The 17,697-nt window shown below is 38.5% G+C and overlaps 1 protein-coding gene across 3 annotated transcripts in view; it reads left to right on the top strand.

The window, feature by feature from the left end:
- The window catches only part of LOC137652190 (SWI/SNF-related matrix-associated actin-dependent regulator of chromatin subfamily A containing DEAD/H box 1 homolog), a 96,454-nt gene that overhangs the window by 37,311 nt on the left and 41,446 nt on the right, over nucleotides 1-17,697 (top strand). For all 3 annotated transcript variants that reach the window (XM_068385406.1, XM_068385404.1, XM_068385405.1), the window contains exons 7-8: nucleotides 2,227-2,521; nucleotides 13,275-13,359. In XM_068385406.1, the coding sequence (XP_068241507.1) occupies nucleotides 2,227-2,521; nucleotides 13,275-13,359 (380 nt within the window). The remainder of the gene's footprint in view (nucleotides 1-2,226; nucleotides 2,522-13,274; nucleotides 13,360-17,697) is intronic.

The following is a 17,697-nucleotide window of genomic DNA, read 5'->3' as shown; positions in this document are numbered from 1 at the left end:
GTTAATGTGGGTAAGAGTAAGGTTATGAGATGTACGAGAAGGGAAGGTGGTGCGAGGTTGAATGTCATGTTGAATGGAGAGTTACATGAGGAGGTGGATCAGTTTAAGTACTTGGGGTCTGTTGTTGTAGCAAATGGTGGAGTGGAAGCAGATGTACGTCAGAGACTGAATGAAGGCTGCAAAGTGTTGGGGGCAGTTAAGGGGGTAGTAAATAATAGAGGGTTGGGCATGAGTGTAAAGAGAGTTCTGTATGAGAAAGTGATTGTACCAACTGTGATATATGGATCGGAGTTGTGGGGAATGAAAGTGATGGAGAGACAGAAATTGAATGTGTTTGAGATGAAGTGTCTAAGGAGTATGGCTGATGTATCTCGAGTGGATAGGGTTAGGAACGAAGTAGTGAGGGTGAGAACGGGTGTAAGAAATGAGTTAGCAGCTAGAGTGGATATGAATGTGTTGAGGTGGTTTGGCCATGTTGAGAGAATGGAAAATGGCTGTCTGCTAAAGAAGGTGATGAATGCAAGAGTTGGTGGGAGAAGTACAAGAGGAAGGCCAAGGTTTGGGTGGATGGATGGAGTAAAGAAAGCTCTGGGTGATAGGGGGATAGATGTGAGAGAGGTAGGAGAGCGTGCTAGAAATAGGAATGAATGGCGAGCGATTGTGACGCAGTTCCGGTAGGCCCTGCTGCTTCCTCCGGTGCCTTAGATGACTGCGGGGGTAGCAGCAGTAGGGGATTCAGTGTTATGAAGCTTCATCTGTGGTGGATAACGGGAGAGGATGGGCTGTGGCACCCTAGCAGTACCAGTCGAACTCGGTTGAGTCCCTTGTCAGGCTGGGAGGAACGTAGAGAGGAGAGGTTCCCTTTTTTGTTTCATTTGTTTGATGTCGGCTACCCCCCAAAATTGGGGGAAGTGCCTTGGTATATGTATGTGGCTTTTTCCTGCACATACAAACCTATCATCTTTAAAATAACGATATGTCTTCAATGCTGCAAAACTACAATTGAATTGTGAACAAGGTAGTTGGACCATGACAGGTGGATTAGTTTATAATTGTTATTGTGAACACACTTGCTTTTAAGCAGGTGTACTGAATGGAAAACATGAGGGTAAAGGGATTTTTATCCTGGGGATAACAACCTTTGAAACTCCATGTACTGTCTACCTTTGTGAAAGGGTGACTTTAAGCAGCCCCACCCCTTCCTCCTGTGGAGAGTTGTTATTGATCCTCCGATCAGGAAGATACTGAACTCAGAGTGTAATTCATCTCGGTTCATAATGGTTACTCTACATTGGAAGGAAGTTACCCAATTGAGACTGAGCATTGGTTATACCTACGTGACCGATAGGTACACACACAGTACTGACATTACACTGCAGGTGTCAGTGAGTGTTCCCAGTGCTCATTTCATGACAAAAATCCCAGCATAGAGGTTTATTTTGTATTGGAGGAATATCTTTTTGCTTCCTCCTCAGATGGAGAGCAGTCATTATTGGTTGGTCAAACCATGACTCATCTCTGACAGCATGGAAGAATTGTTGTCAAGGTGAAGGAGAACTCACCCCTCTCTTCCTCCTTTAGCAATTTCTTCTCTCTCCTCCATTCCCGTAGGAGATATTTCTTCCACGAGGATATGTCAACAAAGCAGATAGTTGTATAGTAAGGCCGTCCATGAAAACTGTCTTGGGACTTACAGTGATCGCTGTCCTCCTTCGCGAGAGAGTGTCTATACCTACCTGCTAACTGGTACCTTCGTGGTCAGTCCAGCGAGTGTGAATGTATGGGTGTAACAGTTACCACTGTTACACCAGTTTGGTTTTAGGGGACTTTCTCCCACCAATAAGTGTTGTTTTAAAGGTTGAAATATTTATATTTCTATTAAAACCATAATTTGTATTTTTCCTAAGTTATGCAGTACAAACCTCAGTCCTTTAAATTAAATTTTTCATGTCAATCACCCCCTTGCAGTCCTAGACCTAAGGACCAAATTGGCTATTCTGTGACATGCAAATGGATTGGCCTTTCCCTTTAAGCCACCTGTTGATAACCAACTGTCTTGTTATTAGTACAATGGTCCCTCCAGCATAGCTTAAGACATATCCATATTTTAAAAGGTAGGTTTGTTTCTATAGTTAGAAAAAAAATATTTTGATTTTAGAATTTACTATTACTAACATCATTCTTCATTGTCAATGTATTTTTATAATTATCTTGTTTTTTCTTTAGGAAGCGATGGATACTTTTAAGAATCACAACTGGGAAGTTAAGGAAACAATGTTGGCTTTAGGCAAACTTAATACCCAAAGAAAAACTCAGAGCAAATTAAAGAACTTAGAAGAAATGCTTTCTAGAAAGAGAGAAATTGCAGAAAAGAAGAAAGAAGAGAGATTGATGAGGAAACGGGAACTCACAGAGAAGAAAGAAGAACTTAAGAAACAGAGAGAGGCGGTAAAGCAAATGGAGTCCGCAGAGCGAGCAGCCCAAAGGGAGAAGCTAAGGACTCAGAAAGCAATACTTAAAGGTAGGTTTTCCGTGTTGAATGTTTTTTTGTTTGCGAAGTTTATGAATTATTTTTAGTATGAGAAGTTTATATTTTATTGGTTGAGCCCATAATTCTGTTTGAAGTATTTTGGGTACAATATGACCCTGCCCTATATAGTTAATTGGTTCCAAGAGACCTGTCGTAACTCTATTTTTTACGTAGGTCAGTGTTTCGATCCATATTTTAACTTATAGGGTCCCTATACATGTACTGAACATGATAAAGTAATCACAACCTGATATCATTTTGTAAAACAAGATACCTGCATCAGTAAGCTTCCATGGAAATTAAATTACTGTACAGTAGATACCTACATTATTAAGCTTTCATGAGAATTAAATTATTGCACAGTAGATACAGTAGGGTCCCGAATTATGCGTGTTCGAATTACACGATTCCCCTTTTCCGCGATCGCTATTTTTCAAAAATAAATTTTTTGTATCTGCAAGGCTGTTCAAAGTTCGCGAGTCAAGCACTACAAAATGTATCAAATCTATTGTCTTTTTAAGTATATTGGTAGCCCTAAATATGGTGATTTATAATGTTACAAAACAATATTAACATTACATTTCATTAACATAATTTCATAATGAATAGCCTATTTAAGGATAAAATTCCACATCAACAATGAAATCAACTGTTAACTGTGCGAGTCCAGCTGACAAAATGTAAACAAAAATGTGGTTACGTTCTCGGCAATCTTTATCTTTCTCCAACCTTACGATAATTGTAATGGTAGTGTTAATGATGGTATATTAAAGCACTATTTTTGTTTAGTACAGTATATTTAAAAGCCTTATTTTTCCCTCTGGGCGTTCAAGGTTTTCACGAGTAGACTGGGTTCGTTTATCGGCAGTGAATAGCCTAAACTTCGGTAACGAGTCGTCAATATTTTGTGTTTATCGGCAGTGAATAGCCTAAACTTCGGTAACGAGTCGTCAATATTTTGTCATATTTTAAACAGTATATATTTGATTTGCAAACATTGGTTTTGTAGAGTAGACAGTAAAATAAAATCTAGAGAGAGAGAGAGAGAGAGAGAGAGAGAGAGAGAGAGAGAGAGAGAGAGAGAGAGAGAGAGAGAGAGATTTGAGTAGAGTAGACGGTAAAATAAAATCTAGAGAGAGAGAGAGAGAGAGAGAGAGAGAGAGAGAGAGAGAGAGAGAGAGAGAGAGAGAGAGAGAGATTTGATGGCAGAAATCTCTCTCTCTCTCTCTCTCTCTCTCTCTCTCTCTCTCTCTCTCTCTCTCTCTCTCTCTCTCCGTAAGAAATAAAACCATAGTTCACATATGGCAACTTGAGTTTAAGAATGAAATTTACATGAATATTGTTAGTTGTGGCGATCAATTCCTCGCTTCAGGGGGTACACGAAACAAAAACACGGCATTCAATTACAACAGCTGATTCTCTCTCTCTCTCTCTCTCTCTCTCTCTCTCTCTCTCTCGTTATACAATACTGTACTTACTTACAAATAGATGAAGAAACCAAAATCGGTTTTCTTGAAGTGTCAATTAAATACAAAACGAAAAAATTATACCGTGTATACATCCATTTCAATCATAGCTTAAAATACGGTAACTGATTTCGTCCGCAAACCACTATTTTTTAGGAAACACCATTCTATTCCAGAAAATTTTTACTCTTTAAATGTCAATTGCGCTATAATAAAACGTACTTATGCTGTTAAATTTCGGTTGTGTTTTAAAAATCGAGTATTGCTAACTTATTTTTGTTTTACTTTTGGCTGTGATCACATCAGCTGATGTCTAGCTTCCGCGCGAATACAATAACAAAGAATTGTTTACACCATTTCTTAACTTATTCAAACCATCTATACAGTTAATATTACATAAACACCAATGTGTTATAACCTATCATACTTATTGTTTAGTACTTTAAAACCATCTCTCTCTCTCTCTCTCTCTCCTCTCTCTCTCTCTCTCTCTCTCTCTCTCTCTCTCTCTCTCTCTCTCTCTCTCTGTCACATCGAACGTTATAGCGGTAACCTAATTGTTCGATGACTTTAAAAATAGGCCTAGTACTTTCTTCTTTTACCTTTTTTTGCATATGGATCCATAATTGAGGTGGGTACAAGTTGACTTATAACTGAAGTTAGGAAAAGTATTTTGGATGTGGAAAGGACAATTATCTTTCGTAACAGTTTAGAATTATCGTAAGTTATCACTCTGTCATTAGCGGCAGTTTGCTATTGTGGATTAAACGCATAAGGAAAAAAAATTTCCAGCTTTGCTACGAATTTAGGAATTTATATGGATACGGTAAGTAAAATATTTGTAATAACATAATGTTTACTAAATGTTTGTAATATCATTAGTTATGACTTAGATCATGTGTGTTTAATGCATTCGTTTGTTTATTATGATCGAAGATGGAGCGTAAACAAATGGAAGGTTTCCGTTTCAGGCGGCATCATAAAGAAAAACATTACATAAATGACATTCATTTCATTTATTTGAAAGTTCAAATAAAAAATAATTAGAACATTGGTAATAACAAATTCAACATATAATCAATACTGATAAGATTGCTGTCGATGCAAAAACTAACAGATGAGTAAGTGCGTCTCTTTCTTCGTTATGATCAGAGATAAACGGAAACAAAACATTGGTTGTTTTTTATTGTGCTTTTTGGCGTGTTTAGGAAACGCATGATATAAAATCGCCTTTATTTTGATAATTCTGGATTTTCAATCATACAACAAAAGCTAGTCTATAGAGTGATGGTTTTGCTATTCACCAGTTGTCTTATGCAATAGATATGACAAACATTAAAATTTGTCTGTATTTTGGGTCGTGTTATAACGGGAAATATATGGTGTTTACACCTATCCTGGTTGTAATTTTAACCATTTTTCAAGTTATTAGAACTTTAAAGTATATTAAATGTTTGATTTATTTACAAGAACAATTTGATATTATAAAGAAATACAGTATAGTACAAAGAAAGTATTGGAAATGGGTAGTAAACACATTTGAATAGGCAAATTGCTGGTTGCCATGGCCACAATGGAATTATTTCTGTTAGTTGTGTGTTTCGAAATATGCGATTTTCCATTTATACGAGGTCATTAATCGACCAAATTCTCGCATAATTCGGGACCCTACTGTACCTTCATTATTAAGCTTCCGTGTGAATTAAATTACTGTACAGTAGATACCTACATTATTAAGCTTTCATGAGAATTAAAATACTGCACAGTAGATACCTTCATTATTAAGCTTCCATGTGAATTAGATTACTGTATCGTATTTAATAATGTTTTTAAAACTGATTTTATTGTTGTTGACCATGAATGTTTTATGTAAAAAAAATGTGGAAAGGGAGAGAGATGTCATTGTTTAGTTGATTATAATGGGCTTTTAAGAAAGTAAGATTTATAACGTGAAAAAGCAGCTACTTTTGGGTAGCATACTTATTCATCCATCTCAGTTTGCTGACTTCTGATGAAGCCTCATGCCATATTGATCCTATATCAGGAATACTTTACTTTTCTTGTTTTTTATTTTTGTGTTTTTCCTTTTACTGTCAAGTTTAAAATATTCATCTTGATATGATGATAGTTATACTGTCAGGCATCGGTCTTCACTGGCTCTGTGAATTTTCGGTCATTCGTAATGCAGAGAACGTATAACCTATTAAATAAATAATTATGTACTTGTGGTTTCGCAATAGGTACTCTCATAGCCCAATGATTTCGGACTGACTGCGCTCCTTTGCATCCGCAATTTCCCTCTCCCCACAGCACAACACCCCATCTCTCGCTCACTTGGCCTCACTCTTTCATTGTCTCTCCTCGTGAGTGCATCTTCCACTTCAGTCATTCTTGTGCAGGGTCATGTTTTAATGTAAAAAATCTGTACATATCCAGTGTGCTTATAGTGATATACATATGATATGCTACCCCATGTGCCAAACAGTCGAGGGCTCAAAAAGTTACATCATGCTATAAACTGTATATGCAGAACATCATACATAAACAGTCAGTGTGGTTGTACTGCTACTTTTCTTTTAATTTTTATTTTATTAGTGTATGCATTGTTTAATACTATAGGGTTACTGTTATATTAATTACTGTACAGTGCTGTATAGAGATAATATTGTACATATGTTACAGTTATATACTGTACACTAAAGTATCGGCAAGTGTTATGTTAGGAATAAAGTTCAATTATAGAATGGTGCAATATTAGTTAGGGCATCGAAAACTCATATGAATGAATAGATCTTTGCAAATACTCTATTTTGAATACCAAATACTACTGGCGGAAACCTTTGTTAACAAAATTACAGATTTTAATAAAAAGTAACTGTGTTGCTCCTTTAGTCATAGCACATCATAGAAGTCTCCTTCCAGCCGGCAGTTCAGAAAAACACTGGTAGGTGGTGCTTCTGCCATAAGTTACTTGTTCGAACAGAAGAAAGGGCCCAATGTTTTAAATTTTAAACCTCTTTGTTATTTATTTGCAGAATAGGCAATATAATCATAGCTCTTATTTTAATGATCATGTTAATAATAAAAAGTTAGGGTAGAAACTTGTGTTTGATATATTTAGTCTGATCGTTAGGAACCCAAGTCCATGTTTGAACAAAGGCTGGAGCGCAAAGCAACACCTCGCCTATTTTACATGTTTTTATTCACTCCTTTAAGTTTGTATAAATGATAATTAACGGCAAAATACCAGCTCGCGGGGTTAAAGTGCGTAGAACATAGGAGCAGTGAGATAACGTTTATTCGCGAGCATATGGCAGAGCAAAAACCAATAAATCATTAGCTCAGTGAAGTAACGAGGTATTTCTGATATTGATCACAACACTGCTACGAACAACCCCATAGAAAATATGCATCCGGAAATCACGGCAAACAAACCTTTAAATAACGTAATTAAACAAGTCCACTTTATCTTAAGGTGTTTTGAACTTAATTGATAACGATACCTAGCACAAAGCCATAGCTTTTCAGTTGTAGTAGTCAACCCCCATAACTCCATACCTATGGATTTCCTCAAGGAATCATTATCAAAAACATTCGAACCACCGCAAAATACCTTTAAAACCAGTCTTATATAATTTCTACAAACTGGTTATTGCACCATTCTATAATTTTACCGGATTAACAGTGTTTTGTTGTCACTACATTATTTACCTATAATTATGGTGATGACTAGTGTTATTTGTACCGCAGTCTTACATACACGAGTGTACATGTACTCTAGTCTTTCTGAAATGTGTTCATACTGTATTATGGTACTTATACTGTGATAGAAACTAGTTATCAGGTAGTACAGTGGGTTACTTTGTATATTATTCGACCGTGCAAAGCCAATGGTCTGGGAGTTGTTAGGTTAGAAGTTAACCCTGGATAGGTACGGTGGGTCGTTTGCGACCCCGAGCGTCAAAAAAAAACAGGTTTTTCTCACGTGACTCACCCCCGTGACTGAATTTGTGGGTGATCGACCTGCAGGAGGTGTCTCCCCTACACGCTCTAGTAGTGTCCAGATGTGCATTGCTGTAGCTGTACTCCTTCCCCGATTTCTGAGACGCGTCGGGGTCGTTCGCGTCCGAGTTTACCCTTCTAGGGTAGTTTGCATAATTATCAAAGTTATTACGTATTATGAAATTGTCGTAGAATGGTGCAACTTGTATAGGTTATCAGTTGTGGAAAGTCTTGGTGGATTGTTTGGCTACCATGTGCATGTTTTTTTTTTTAGTTAAAATGTCGTTCATCACCACGAGGACCATTTTACCGCGAGTGCCCCTTTTTCATTTTTTTTCATTTTTTTGCCAAGTCATTTTTCCGTAAGATATTGCCAAATAGTGTCGTAAAACTTTTGCTTGTTTAGTGTTGGAAAGTGTGTCTAGATGATCTGGCTACCCATGCATGACTTTGTTTTTGTCAGAATCGACGTAGTTATTGGTATATTGGGTATTTAACTGCGGTTACCAATTTCTGTTTTTTTTCAATATTTGTAAAAATTACTACGTAGTAAGGAATTGCCGTATATTATTCATTTTTTTTTCATGTTTATGTGTTAGAAAGTGTGCCTTGATGGTTGGGCTAACACGTGCATGTCTTTTTTTTTATCTGAGATGTCGTATATTAGAATGTCGGGCATTTTACCGCGAGTGTCCCTTTTTCATTTTTTTTCATTTTTTTGCCAAGTCATTTTTCCGTAAGATATTGCGAAATAGTGTCGTAAAACTTTTGCTTTTTTAGTGTTGGAAAGTGTGTCTAGATGATCTGGCTACCCATGCGTGATTTTGTTTTTGTCAGATACGACGTAGTTATTGGTATATTGGGTATTTAACTGCGGTTGCCAATTTCTGTTTTTTTTCAATATTTGTAAAAATTTACTACGTAGTAAGGAATTGCCGTATATTATTGATTTTTTTTTCATGTTTATGTGTTAGAAAGTGTGCCTTGATGGTTGGGCTAACACGTGCATGTCTTTTTTTTTATCTGAGATGCCGTATATTAGAATGTTGGGCATTTTTCCGCGAGTGCCCCTTATTATTTGTTTTGCATTTTTTTGCTTAGTCATGTTACCGTAAGGAATTGGCAAGTAGTGTCGCAAAACTTATATTTTTATAGTGTTGGAAAGTGTTTCTAGATGATCTGGCTACCCATGCCTATTTTTTTTTTAGCCAGATATGGCGTATATATAAGTATGTGTTCGATTTTCCTGTGATTGCCATTTTTTCGTTTTTTCCCTTTTCTTTCAAAATTACTACGTACTAAGGAACTATCACAGAGTAATATTTCATTTATATGTTTATTTGTCGGAAAATATGCCTTGATGGTTTGCCTAGCACGTGGCTGAAATTTTTTTTTCTGAAATGCCGTATATTAGAATGGCCATTTTTCCACGAGTGCCCCTTTTTATTTGTTTTGCATTTTTTTGCTTAGTCATGTTACTGTAAGGAATTGGCAAGTAGTGTCGCAAAACTTATAATTTTATAGTGTTGGAAAGTGTTTCTAGATGATCTGGCTACCCATGCCTATCTTCTTTTTTTAGCCAGATATGGCGTATATATAGGTATGTGTTCGATTTTCCTGTGATTGCCATTTTTTCGTTTTTTCCCATTTCTTTCAAAATTACTACGTACTAAGGAACTATCACAGAGTAATTATTCATTTAGATGTTTATTTGTCGGAAAATGTGCCTTGATGGTTTGCCTAGCACGTGGCTGAATTTTTTTTTTCTGAAATGCCGTATATTAGAATGTTAGCCATTTTTCCTCGAGTGCCCCTTTTTATTTGTTTTGCATTTTTTTGCTTAGTCATGTTACCGTAAGGAATTGGCAAGTAGTGTCGCAAAACTTATATTTTTATAGTGTTGGAAAGTGTTTCTAGATGATCTGGCTACCCATGCCTATCTTTTTTTTAGCCAGATATGGCGTATATATAGGTATGTGTTCGATTTTCCGGTGATTGCCATTTTTTCGTTTTTTCCCAATTCTTTCAAAATTACTACGTACTAAGGAACTATCACAGAGTAATGATTCCTCTAGATGTTTATTTGTCGGAAAATTTTGTTTACTTTTTTTTTGATTGAATATCATCAAATTTTTTTAGCTAAAATATTGTTTTACATTTTTTTTTTCGATTATATTTCCATTCAAAAAAATTTTTTTGGGTCAGAATTTTAATTTTATAGTCGTAAAATAATCGACAATTATCCAGCAACCCACCATACAATTTTTATGCATATCCAATAATAATTAGATTAGTAAATAACACCTTGAAATTGACATACCCTTCCTACATTTCAAGTGGCAGATTAGGGAGTCTGAGTCAGTGTGGTTGGCGGCCATTTTGTGGACATATCCGAAGCGTAAGCTGCCCTATCTATATATATTCTTGTTCCCTATAGAATTTGTGATATTTTGGTATATTTTTACCTGCATAAATATCATATTATATATTAAATATATGTGTTTTTTTACGGAATTTCTAAGTACTCAAAAAATTACCTTTAGATATGGCCCCTGATATAAATGTAATTTACAAAATAATGAAGATTTTTTTACATATTTCTATTTTAGGATAACATATGTTTATTCCCTAAAAAAATTAGCCACTTCCTATTTCATTTGGGTACCCAAAAAAATTCATGAAATTTGGACAAATTTTTTTGGCCAAAAAAAGTTACCCTTTTTTTCTCATTTCAGATGTTCACCTCCATGGGTCTGACTTCATCCAAAATACATCAAGATGTGTCCTAAACATTCAAGAATCAATTCCTAAAAGGATTTGTGTATATATGTATAAACTTTTTTTTTATGAATTTTTATGTCAGGTCTTTTTTTTTTTCTACTTAATTTTTTAAAATATTTATAATAAATAGTTTTTCTGCAGATGAGTAGTATTTATCTATACAGTTGTTTTAAGCATTCATTTAAGTTTTTTTTGGCAAAAGAAAAAAGGAGGTTACTGCAAAAACTGATTTTTCAAGAATTTTTTTTGGCGTCGGGGTCGTTCGCGTCCGAGTATACCCTTAAAGGGGTGTCCGAGGACCGTACCTATCCAGGGTTAACCCACCCTAGGGCACCAAGGTCTCCAACCTAATCCCCGCAAATAAGGAGGGCTGACTGTAGTCTAATCTTTCAGTAAGATCTATCGCCTCCATTGAGCTATAGTCCAACTTTTTATGCATCCTCACCTCTTATAGTTCATGTTAGAGTTTTAGTGCAAAATTGATTATTTATTAGATAATGGTATTGCTGTGTTGTTTGATTATTTGGAATTCAGCATCAACCCACAGTCATAACTTTCCTAGCAAGTGATGATTATGATTTACATCATTGTAGATATTACTGTTTGTCCATCATCCATAATCTCTATTAATGCAAGAAAGTTTGTTGTTCCTCCATATTTTGCTATTACCATTGGGAATTTTTTTATACTTTAATTATTTAAATCCTAAAGACTATTCTCTGTTGGGTAGTTGTATTGTTAAACCACTGCCCATTGCAATGACCTTTACTGAATAGATTGGAATAGTTATGCAAATTAGCTTTTTTTTTTATATATATAATAAGTTTGATGATTATGCAATGTAAGCATCTTAGTCAGATATGTAATACATTACATAATCCTGTGTACTATATATATTCTTAGAAATTATGAAACAATGACACTGTGCAGCCGAGGGGTATGTTAAACCCGATGTACTTGGTTACATTTGTGACATAAATGATAATGTTTGGTTCGTTGCAATTGAATATAGTAGTAGGTTGGCCAAGGCACCAGCCACCTGTTGAAATACTACCACCAAAGAGTTATGGGGCCCTTTGACTGGCCAGACAGTACTACATTTGATCCTTCTCTCTGGTTACAGTTCACTTTCCCTTTGCCTACACATACACCTAATAGTCAGGCCTATTCTCTACAGATTCTCCTCTGTCCTCATACACCTGATAACACTGAGCTTACCAAACAGTTCTTCTTCACCCAAGGGGTTAACAATTGCACTGTAATTGTTCAGTGGTTACTTCCTCTTGGTAAGTGTAGAAGAGACTCTTTAGCTGTGGTAAGCAGCACTTCTAGGAAAAGGACATTCCAAAATCAAACCATTGTTCTTTAGTCTTGGGTAGTGCCATAGCCTATGTGCCATGGTCTCCCACTGTCTTGGGGTAGAGTTCTCTTGCTTGAGGGTACTCTCGAGCACACTATTCTAATTTTTCTTCTTCTTGTTTTGTTAAAGTTTTTATAGTTTATATAGGAAATATTTATTTTAGTAATGTTATTATTCTTAAAATATTTTATTTTTCCTTGGTTTCCTCTTCTCACTGTGCTATTTTTTCCCTGTTGGGGCCCCTGGGCTTATAGCATCATGCTTTTCTAACTAGGGTTGTAGCTTAGCAAGTAATGATAATAATAATAAAAATAAAAAGGATACCTGTCCATTGATAATGTCAAGTATCCTCACCATTCTCAGACTTATGTAGACTCATATTACTGCTGATTTTTATAGTTTTTACCATATAATATTTTGCTTCATTCGTGAATTCAAATTCATTACAACTGTTCACAGATTCCCTTTGATGATGAGCACTCTGAGTTAGGTCTGTACATACCTTTCACTCTCAAGTATAATGAATGCTAGACCTAAGCTCATGATAAATAGAAATGTTGAAATATTCTATCCTACTTTCTTGAACTGGTGATTTGGTATTTTCATTTCCAAGCTTTGGAATTGTGGTTTCTATAATTGTCCATCTGAGGGTCTCGTTTACCCTAGGGTCAAGTATCCCTTGATTGAGTTTGTTTGTATGTAAGTTTGAGCTTGAAAGAAGAACTTTTAATAGGTAGGAAAGATTTTTAAGGTATTGTTTTTATGATAAGTTTCAATACATTTTCAACTTCTATTCAGTAGTACCCTGTCGTTTGATTGGTGAAAGTTTTCAAAATGCTATCCAATTTCTAGACTTTGAAGACTTGAATTTGGCTGTTTTTTATTTTTTTTATATCATGATCTTTTATTGAAAATTATTTTAAGTGTTTACTGTACTGTATAGTAGTTGATAAAATTTTTCTCAAGTTTCTGGTATGTGTTAATGCATTGAGCTGTTTTTATTATCTGGGTAATATTTATTATTGAATTTTATTGTTAACTGTATATTTTATTTTATTAGAGGTAAATGAAAATATGGATATTCATTTAAGACTAGACATTGCTATTATCATTTTTTGTTTCATTTTTCTTGCAGCCAAAGCTCTAATGAAACGTGAAGTTCAGGATGTTGAAGAAGATGAAGACGAATACAATTTTGGCTCTTCCAAGGTTTATGAGAGGTGAGACTGAAGTGGGATTTATTTATCACTTGTACTCTTGATTAACATAAGTGGTTTTAGACTGCTGAGTCACATTTATAGCCTTTTAAAATTTTTCCAAAAAATTGTTTTTCATAAATGAGTGGTAAAAAATTAAAGAATTTGAACAACTAATTTAGAAGATGCTAGTAGAAATTGATTGAAATTGAAAGTTGTAAGAACTGCAACTGGCCAGACAGAAGAAATGAAAGAATTGTAGAAGAATTTATTATATACATTACTGCATGAACTTATCTGAAAAATACGTTGTAAATATAGTAATGTAGAAAACAAAGCAAAATGTCCAGGTAAGCTTTAAGGTAACTCAAGGTATTAACTATTGATAAATGAAAAATTATGAAATCAAATTAGGTCAGGTACTTTAATATTTTAAATTTAGTTTTTAAATATTAAACTTAGCCGGTGAATATATAATAGCTGCAACTCTGCGGCTCGACAGACAACATACTTAAAAAACTCGCGAGCGATCGCTATGCAGGTTGCGGGTGTGCCCACCAGCGCCAACTGTCGGCCAGATACCACTCTCGGATGTAAACAAAACCTTCAATTCTTCTCTGTCGACGTTGACGACAAGACGTACTTTTACTCGCTGTAGAACCTGGAGTTTTCCCATCATATTTGGTGAAGTACTTTAATTTGGTTTGAGCTTTCGCAGTACAGGTGTTTTCTTCAACGTAAACTCTTGAACTCTTTTTTGAATCGGATTATTTGTTGATGACTTAGATCGTTTTTGGAATTTTCTTTGACTAATTCAAAATGGCTGACCCTTCTCAAGTTCCTAAGTTTCGAAAGTGTAATGCTAGGGACTGTAATAGGCGTCTTCCAAAGGCTTCTCTCGACCCTCATACTGTTTGTTCCAATTGTCGGGGTAAAACCTGTCAATTGGGAGATCGGTGTGAGGAATGCGTGGGCCTTTCGGAATTCGATTGGATCGAATTTGATAAATATACACGCAGACTAGAGAGAGATAGGGTAAGGAGAAGTTCATCTAGGTCCGTAGATTTTTCCTCTCCACATGCCCCTGAACCTAATCCTTCCCCTGTAGTGGTTGTTCCTAACCCCCCTCCTAGCACTCAGGAGCCGTCTATGCAAGACATGTTGCGTGCTATTCATGCCTTGGGGGAGAGAGTTGAGGCTTTAGCAAGTGACCGTAATCAACTCATGGCTGACATAAAGGAACTCAAGTGCCAAAGTGCCACGGCGGAAAGTGGGAAAGTGCTTAGTGTTACGCAAAGTGTTGTGAACAGTGTTGCGACCGAGGGTTCATCTGTTCGTGCCTGTCGTTCACCTAGTCCGGGACCTCTTGCAAGCTCCCAAGCCCAGGGGAGAAGCAATGTCGTACGACTTATGGGTTCGAGAGGCCTTGATCAGCGAACAGACGTTCCCTCTTTGGTATCAGGCGTATCTCGTCAAGATCGCCCCTACCATAAGACGAGAGAGCCCATTTTTACCTCGTCGTCCGAAGCCGTTTCACGTAAGAAACCATGGAGCAAGGTCTCTAGACCTTTGAAACGCAAGTCGGTCCCTTCAGGACAAGTCCAACGTCCCGGATGTAGTCACTGGGACAGTTCGGACCCGTTGCCGTCATCTGATGACTGCTCGCCGCCTAAGAAAGGCAAAGTTGTGCCGTCTCAGTCGCTAACCCCGTCTGTTACCGCACCCGTTTCCGTAGACCCTAAATGGGTTACAGTATACTGCAGGACATGCAGTCTAAGCTTGCGTCCCTTATGGAAGACTACAACGCAGAGAAGGTTTCCATTGAACCTAGCCGTTTTTCTCATGGAGACCCTGGCCGTCAGCCATCCAAGCGTTCTGTTGTGCGTCCTGTTGACGTTGATGTAGCTTTCTCGCGTCAACCAGTTGGGGTTGTACCTCCCACGATGCGGTCCCGGGTGGATTTCCAGCCGCACGTTGACGTTAGGCAACTCACTGATGCGACTGGTGACGTTCAGGACGTTCACCAACCATCAAAGTTGACTTGTTTTGACGCGGATCAGCCTTCAGATTTAGATGAGCCTAGAGCAGTTCCACCATCTATGGACTTTAAAAAAGTCATGCTTGTTTTTAAAGAGTTGTTCCCTGAACACTTTATCTCTGTAGCTCCTCGTTCGCCGCCGTCTATTTTAGGCGTTCCTGCTGCCACACCAGCCTTTACAAAACTCGTTCTCTCTCGCTCATCCAAGAGAGCTTTACGGCTGTTAGGCGATTGGTTGGTAACCAAAAGGAGTTTAGGGAAGACGGCCTTTGCCTTCCCCCCATCTAAACTCTTGTCTAGATCGAGCGTCTGGTATGCCACGGGAGAAGTTCTCGGCTTGGGAGTTCCTGCCTCTGCCCAGGGCGACTTCTCAAGTCTTGTAGACTCTCCCCGTCGCCTTGCCATGAGACGCTCGAAGATTAGTTGGTCATCCTCAGACCTGGACCATCTACTTAAAGGCATCTTTAGGGCTTTTGAAGTTTTTAACTTCCTAGACTGGTGTTTGGGAGCCCTGAGTATGAAAATCTCATCAGCCGATAGGGATGTCTCCTTACTCATCATGTCCTGCATGGACAAGGCCGTCCGCGATGGATCCAACGAGCTTGCCGCCTCATTCACGTCAGGAGTCCTAAAGAAACGAGAGTCTCTGTGCTCTTTTCTATCAGCAGGAGTGACGCCCTGTCAAAGATCTGAGCTACTCTTTGCGCCTTTGTCTAAGTTCTTGTTTCCTGAACTCTTAGTTAAGGAAATAGCCTTGTCTTTAGTGCAGAAGGACACCCACGATTTGGTTGCGTCCTCGGCTCGCAAAGTTCCCCCTTTGCCTGCCTTGTCTGCTAGACCTAGGATAGACACTCCAGCGTCCAGGTTTATTCCGCCCTTTCATGGCAGAGCCCCCAGCAGGGGAGGTGCTCGTGCCGAAGGGAAGAGAGGAAAGAGGAAAGGATCCAAGTCCTCGCGGGGCAGAGTCTGACTGCCCGCAACTTCAGACAGCAGTAGGTGCCAGACTCAAGAACTTCTGGCAAGCCTGGGAGAAGAGAGGCGCAGATCAACAATCTGTGAGGTTGCTCAGAGAGGGGTACAAAATCCCTTTTGTACGCAGACCTCCTCTAGCGACGTCCCCCATCGATCTCTCTCCCAGGTACCGAGAGGAAGCAAAGAGACAAGCCCTGAAACTGGAAGTGTCTCTTTTACTAGAGAAGGGAGCGGTGGTCAAAGTCTCGGACCTTCAATCACCGGGGTTTTACAACCGTCTCTTCCTAGTACCAAAGAAGACAGGAGGTTGGAGACCGGTGCTAGACGTCAGTGCTCTGAATGTCTTTGTCACAAAGACGAAGTTCACTATGGAGACCACAAAGTCAGTCTTAGCAGCGGTCAGAAAGGGAGACTGGATGGTCTCTCTCGACCTAAGGGACGCCTACTTCCACATCCCCATTCACTCAGATTCCCAACCTTTTCTGAGATTCGTCTTCGACGATGTGGTGTACCAGTTTCGGGCCCTGTGCTTTGGCCTAAGCAGGGCTCCTCTCGTATTTACGAGGCTTATGAGGAATGTGGCAAAATTCCTCCATTTATCGGACATCCGAGCCTCCCTTTATTTGGACGACTGGCTTCTCAGAGCCTCTTCCAGTCATCGCTGTCTGAAGGATCTCAATTGGACTCTAGATCTGACCAAGGAATTGGGACTCCTAGTCAACTTGGAAAAGTCCCAGCTGATCCCATCCCAAACTATTCTGTATTTAGGGATGGAGATTCGCAGTCCAGTTTTTCGGGCTTTTCCGTCGGCTCCCAGAATAGATCAAGCCCTGCTCGTCATCCAGAAGATGTTGAAGAGAGAACATTGCTCAGTCAGGAATTGGATGAGCCTGGTAGGAACGCTATCATCCCTGGAGCAATTTGTCTCGCTAGGAAGGCTACACCTCCGACCTCTACAATTCCATCTAGCTTTTCACTGGAAAAAGGACAAGACGCTAGAGGCGGTCTCGATCCCGATTTCCGAAAAGATAAAGACTTGTCTGACTTGGTGGAAAGACAATATCAGTCTTCGAGAAGGTCTTCCCCTAGCAGTTCAGAAACCCAACCACGTTCTCTTCTCAGACGCATCGGGCTTGGGCTGGGGCGCGACGCTGGACGGTCGGGAATGCTCAGGTCTGTGGAACTCGAGTCAGAGGAGCATGCATATCAACAGCAAGGAGCTTTTGGCAGTTCACCTGGCCTTGATGAGCTTCGAGAGTCTCCTTCGAGGCAAGGTGGTGGAGGTCAACTCGGACAACACCACGGCCTTGGCGTACATTTCCAAACAGGGAGGTACCCACTCACTGACTCTG

The sequence above is a fragment of the Palaemon carinicauda genome, chromosome 13 (genome assembly GCF_036898095.1).
Source record: "Palaemon carinicauda isolate YSFRI2023 chromosome 13, ASM3689809v2, whole genome shotgun sequence".
NCBI lineage: Eukaryota > Metazoa > Arthropoda > Malacostraca > Decapoda > Palaemonidae > Palaemon > Palaemon carinicauda.
This window is presented reverse-complemented; position numbering and strand designations above follow the sequence as displayed.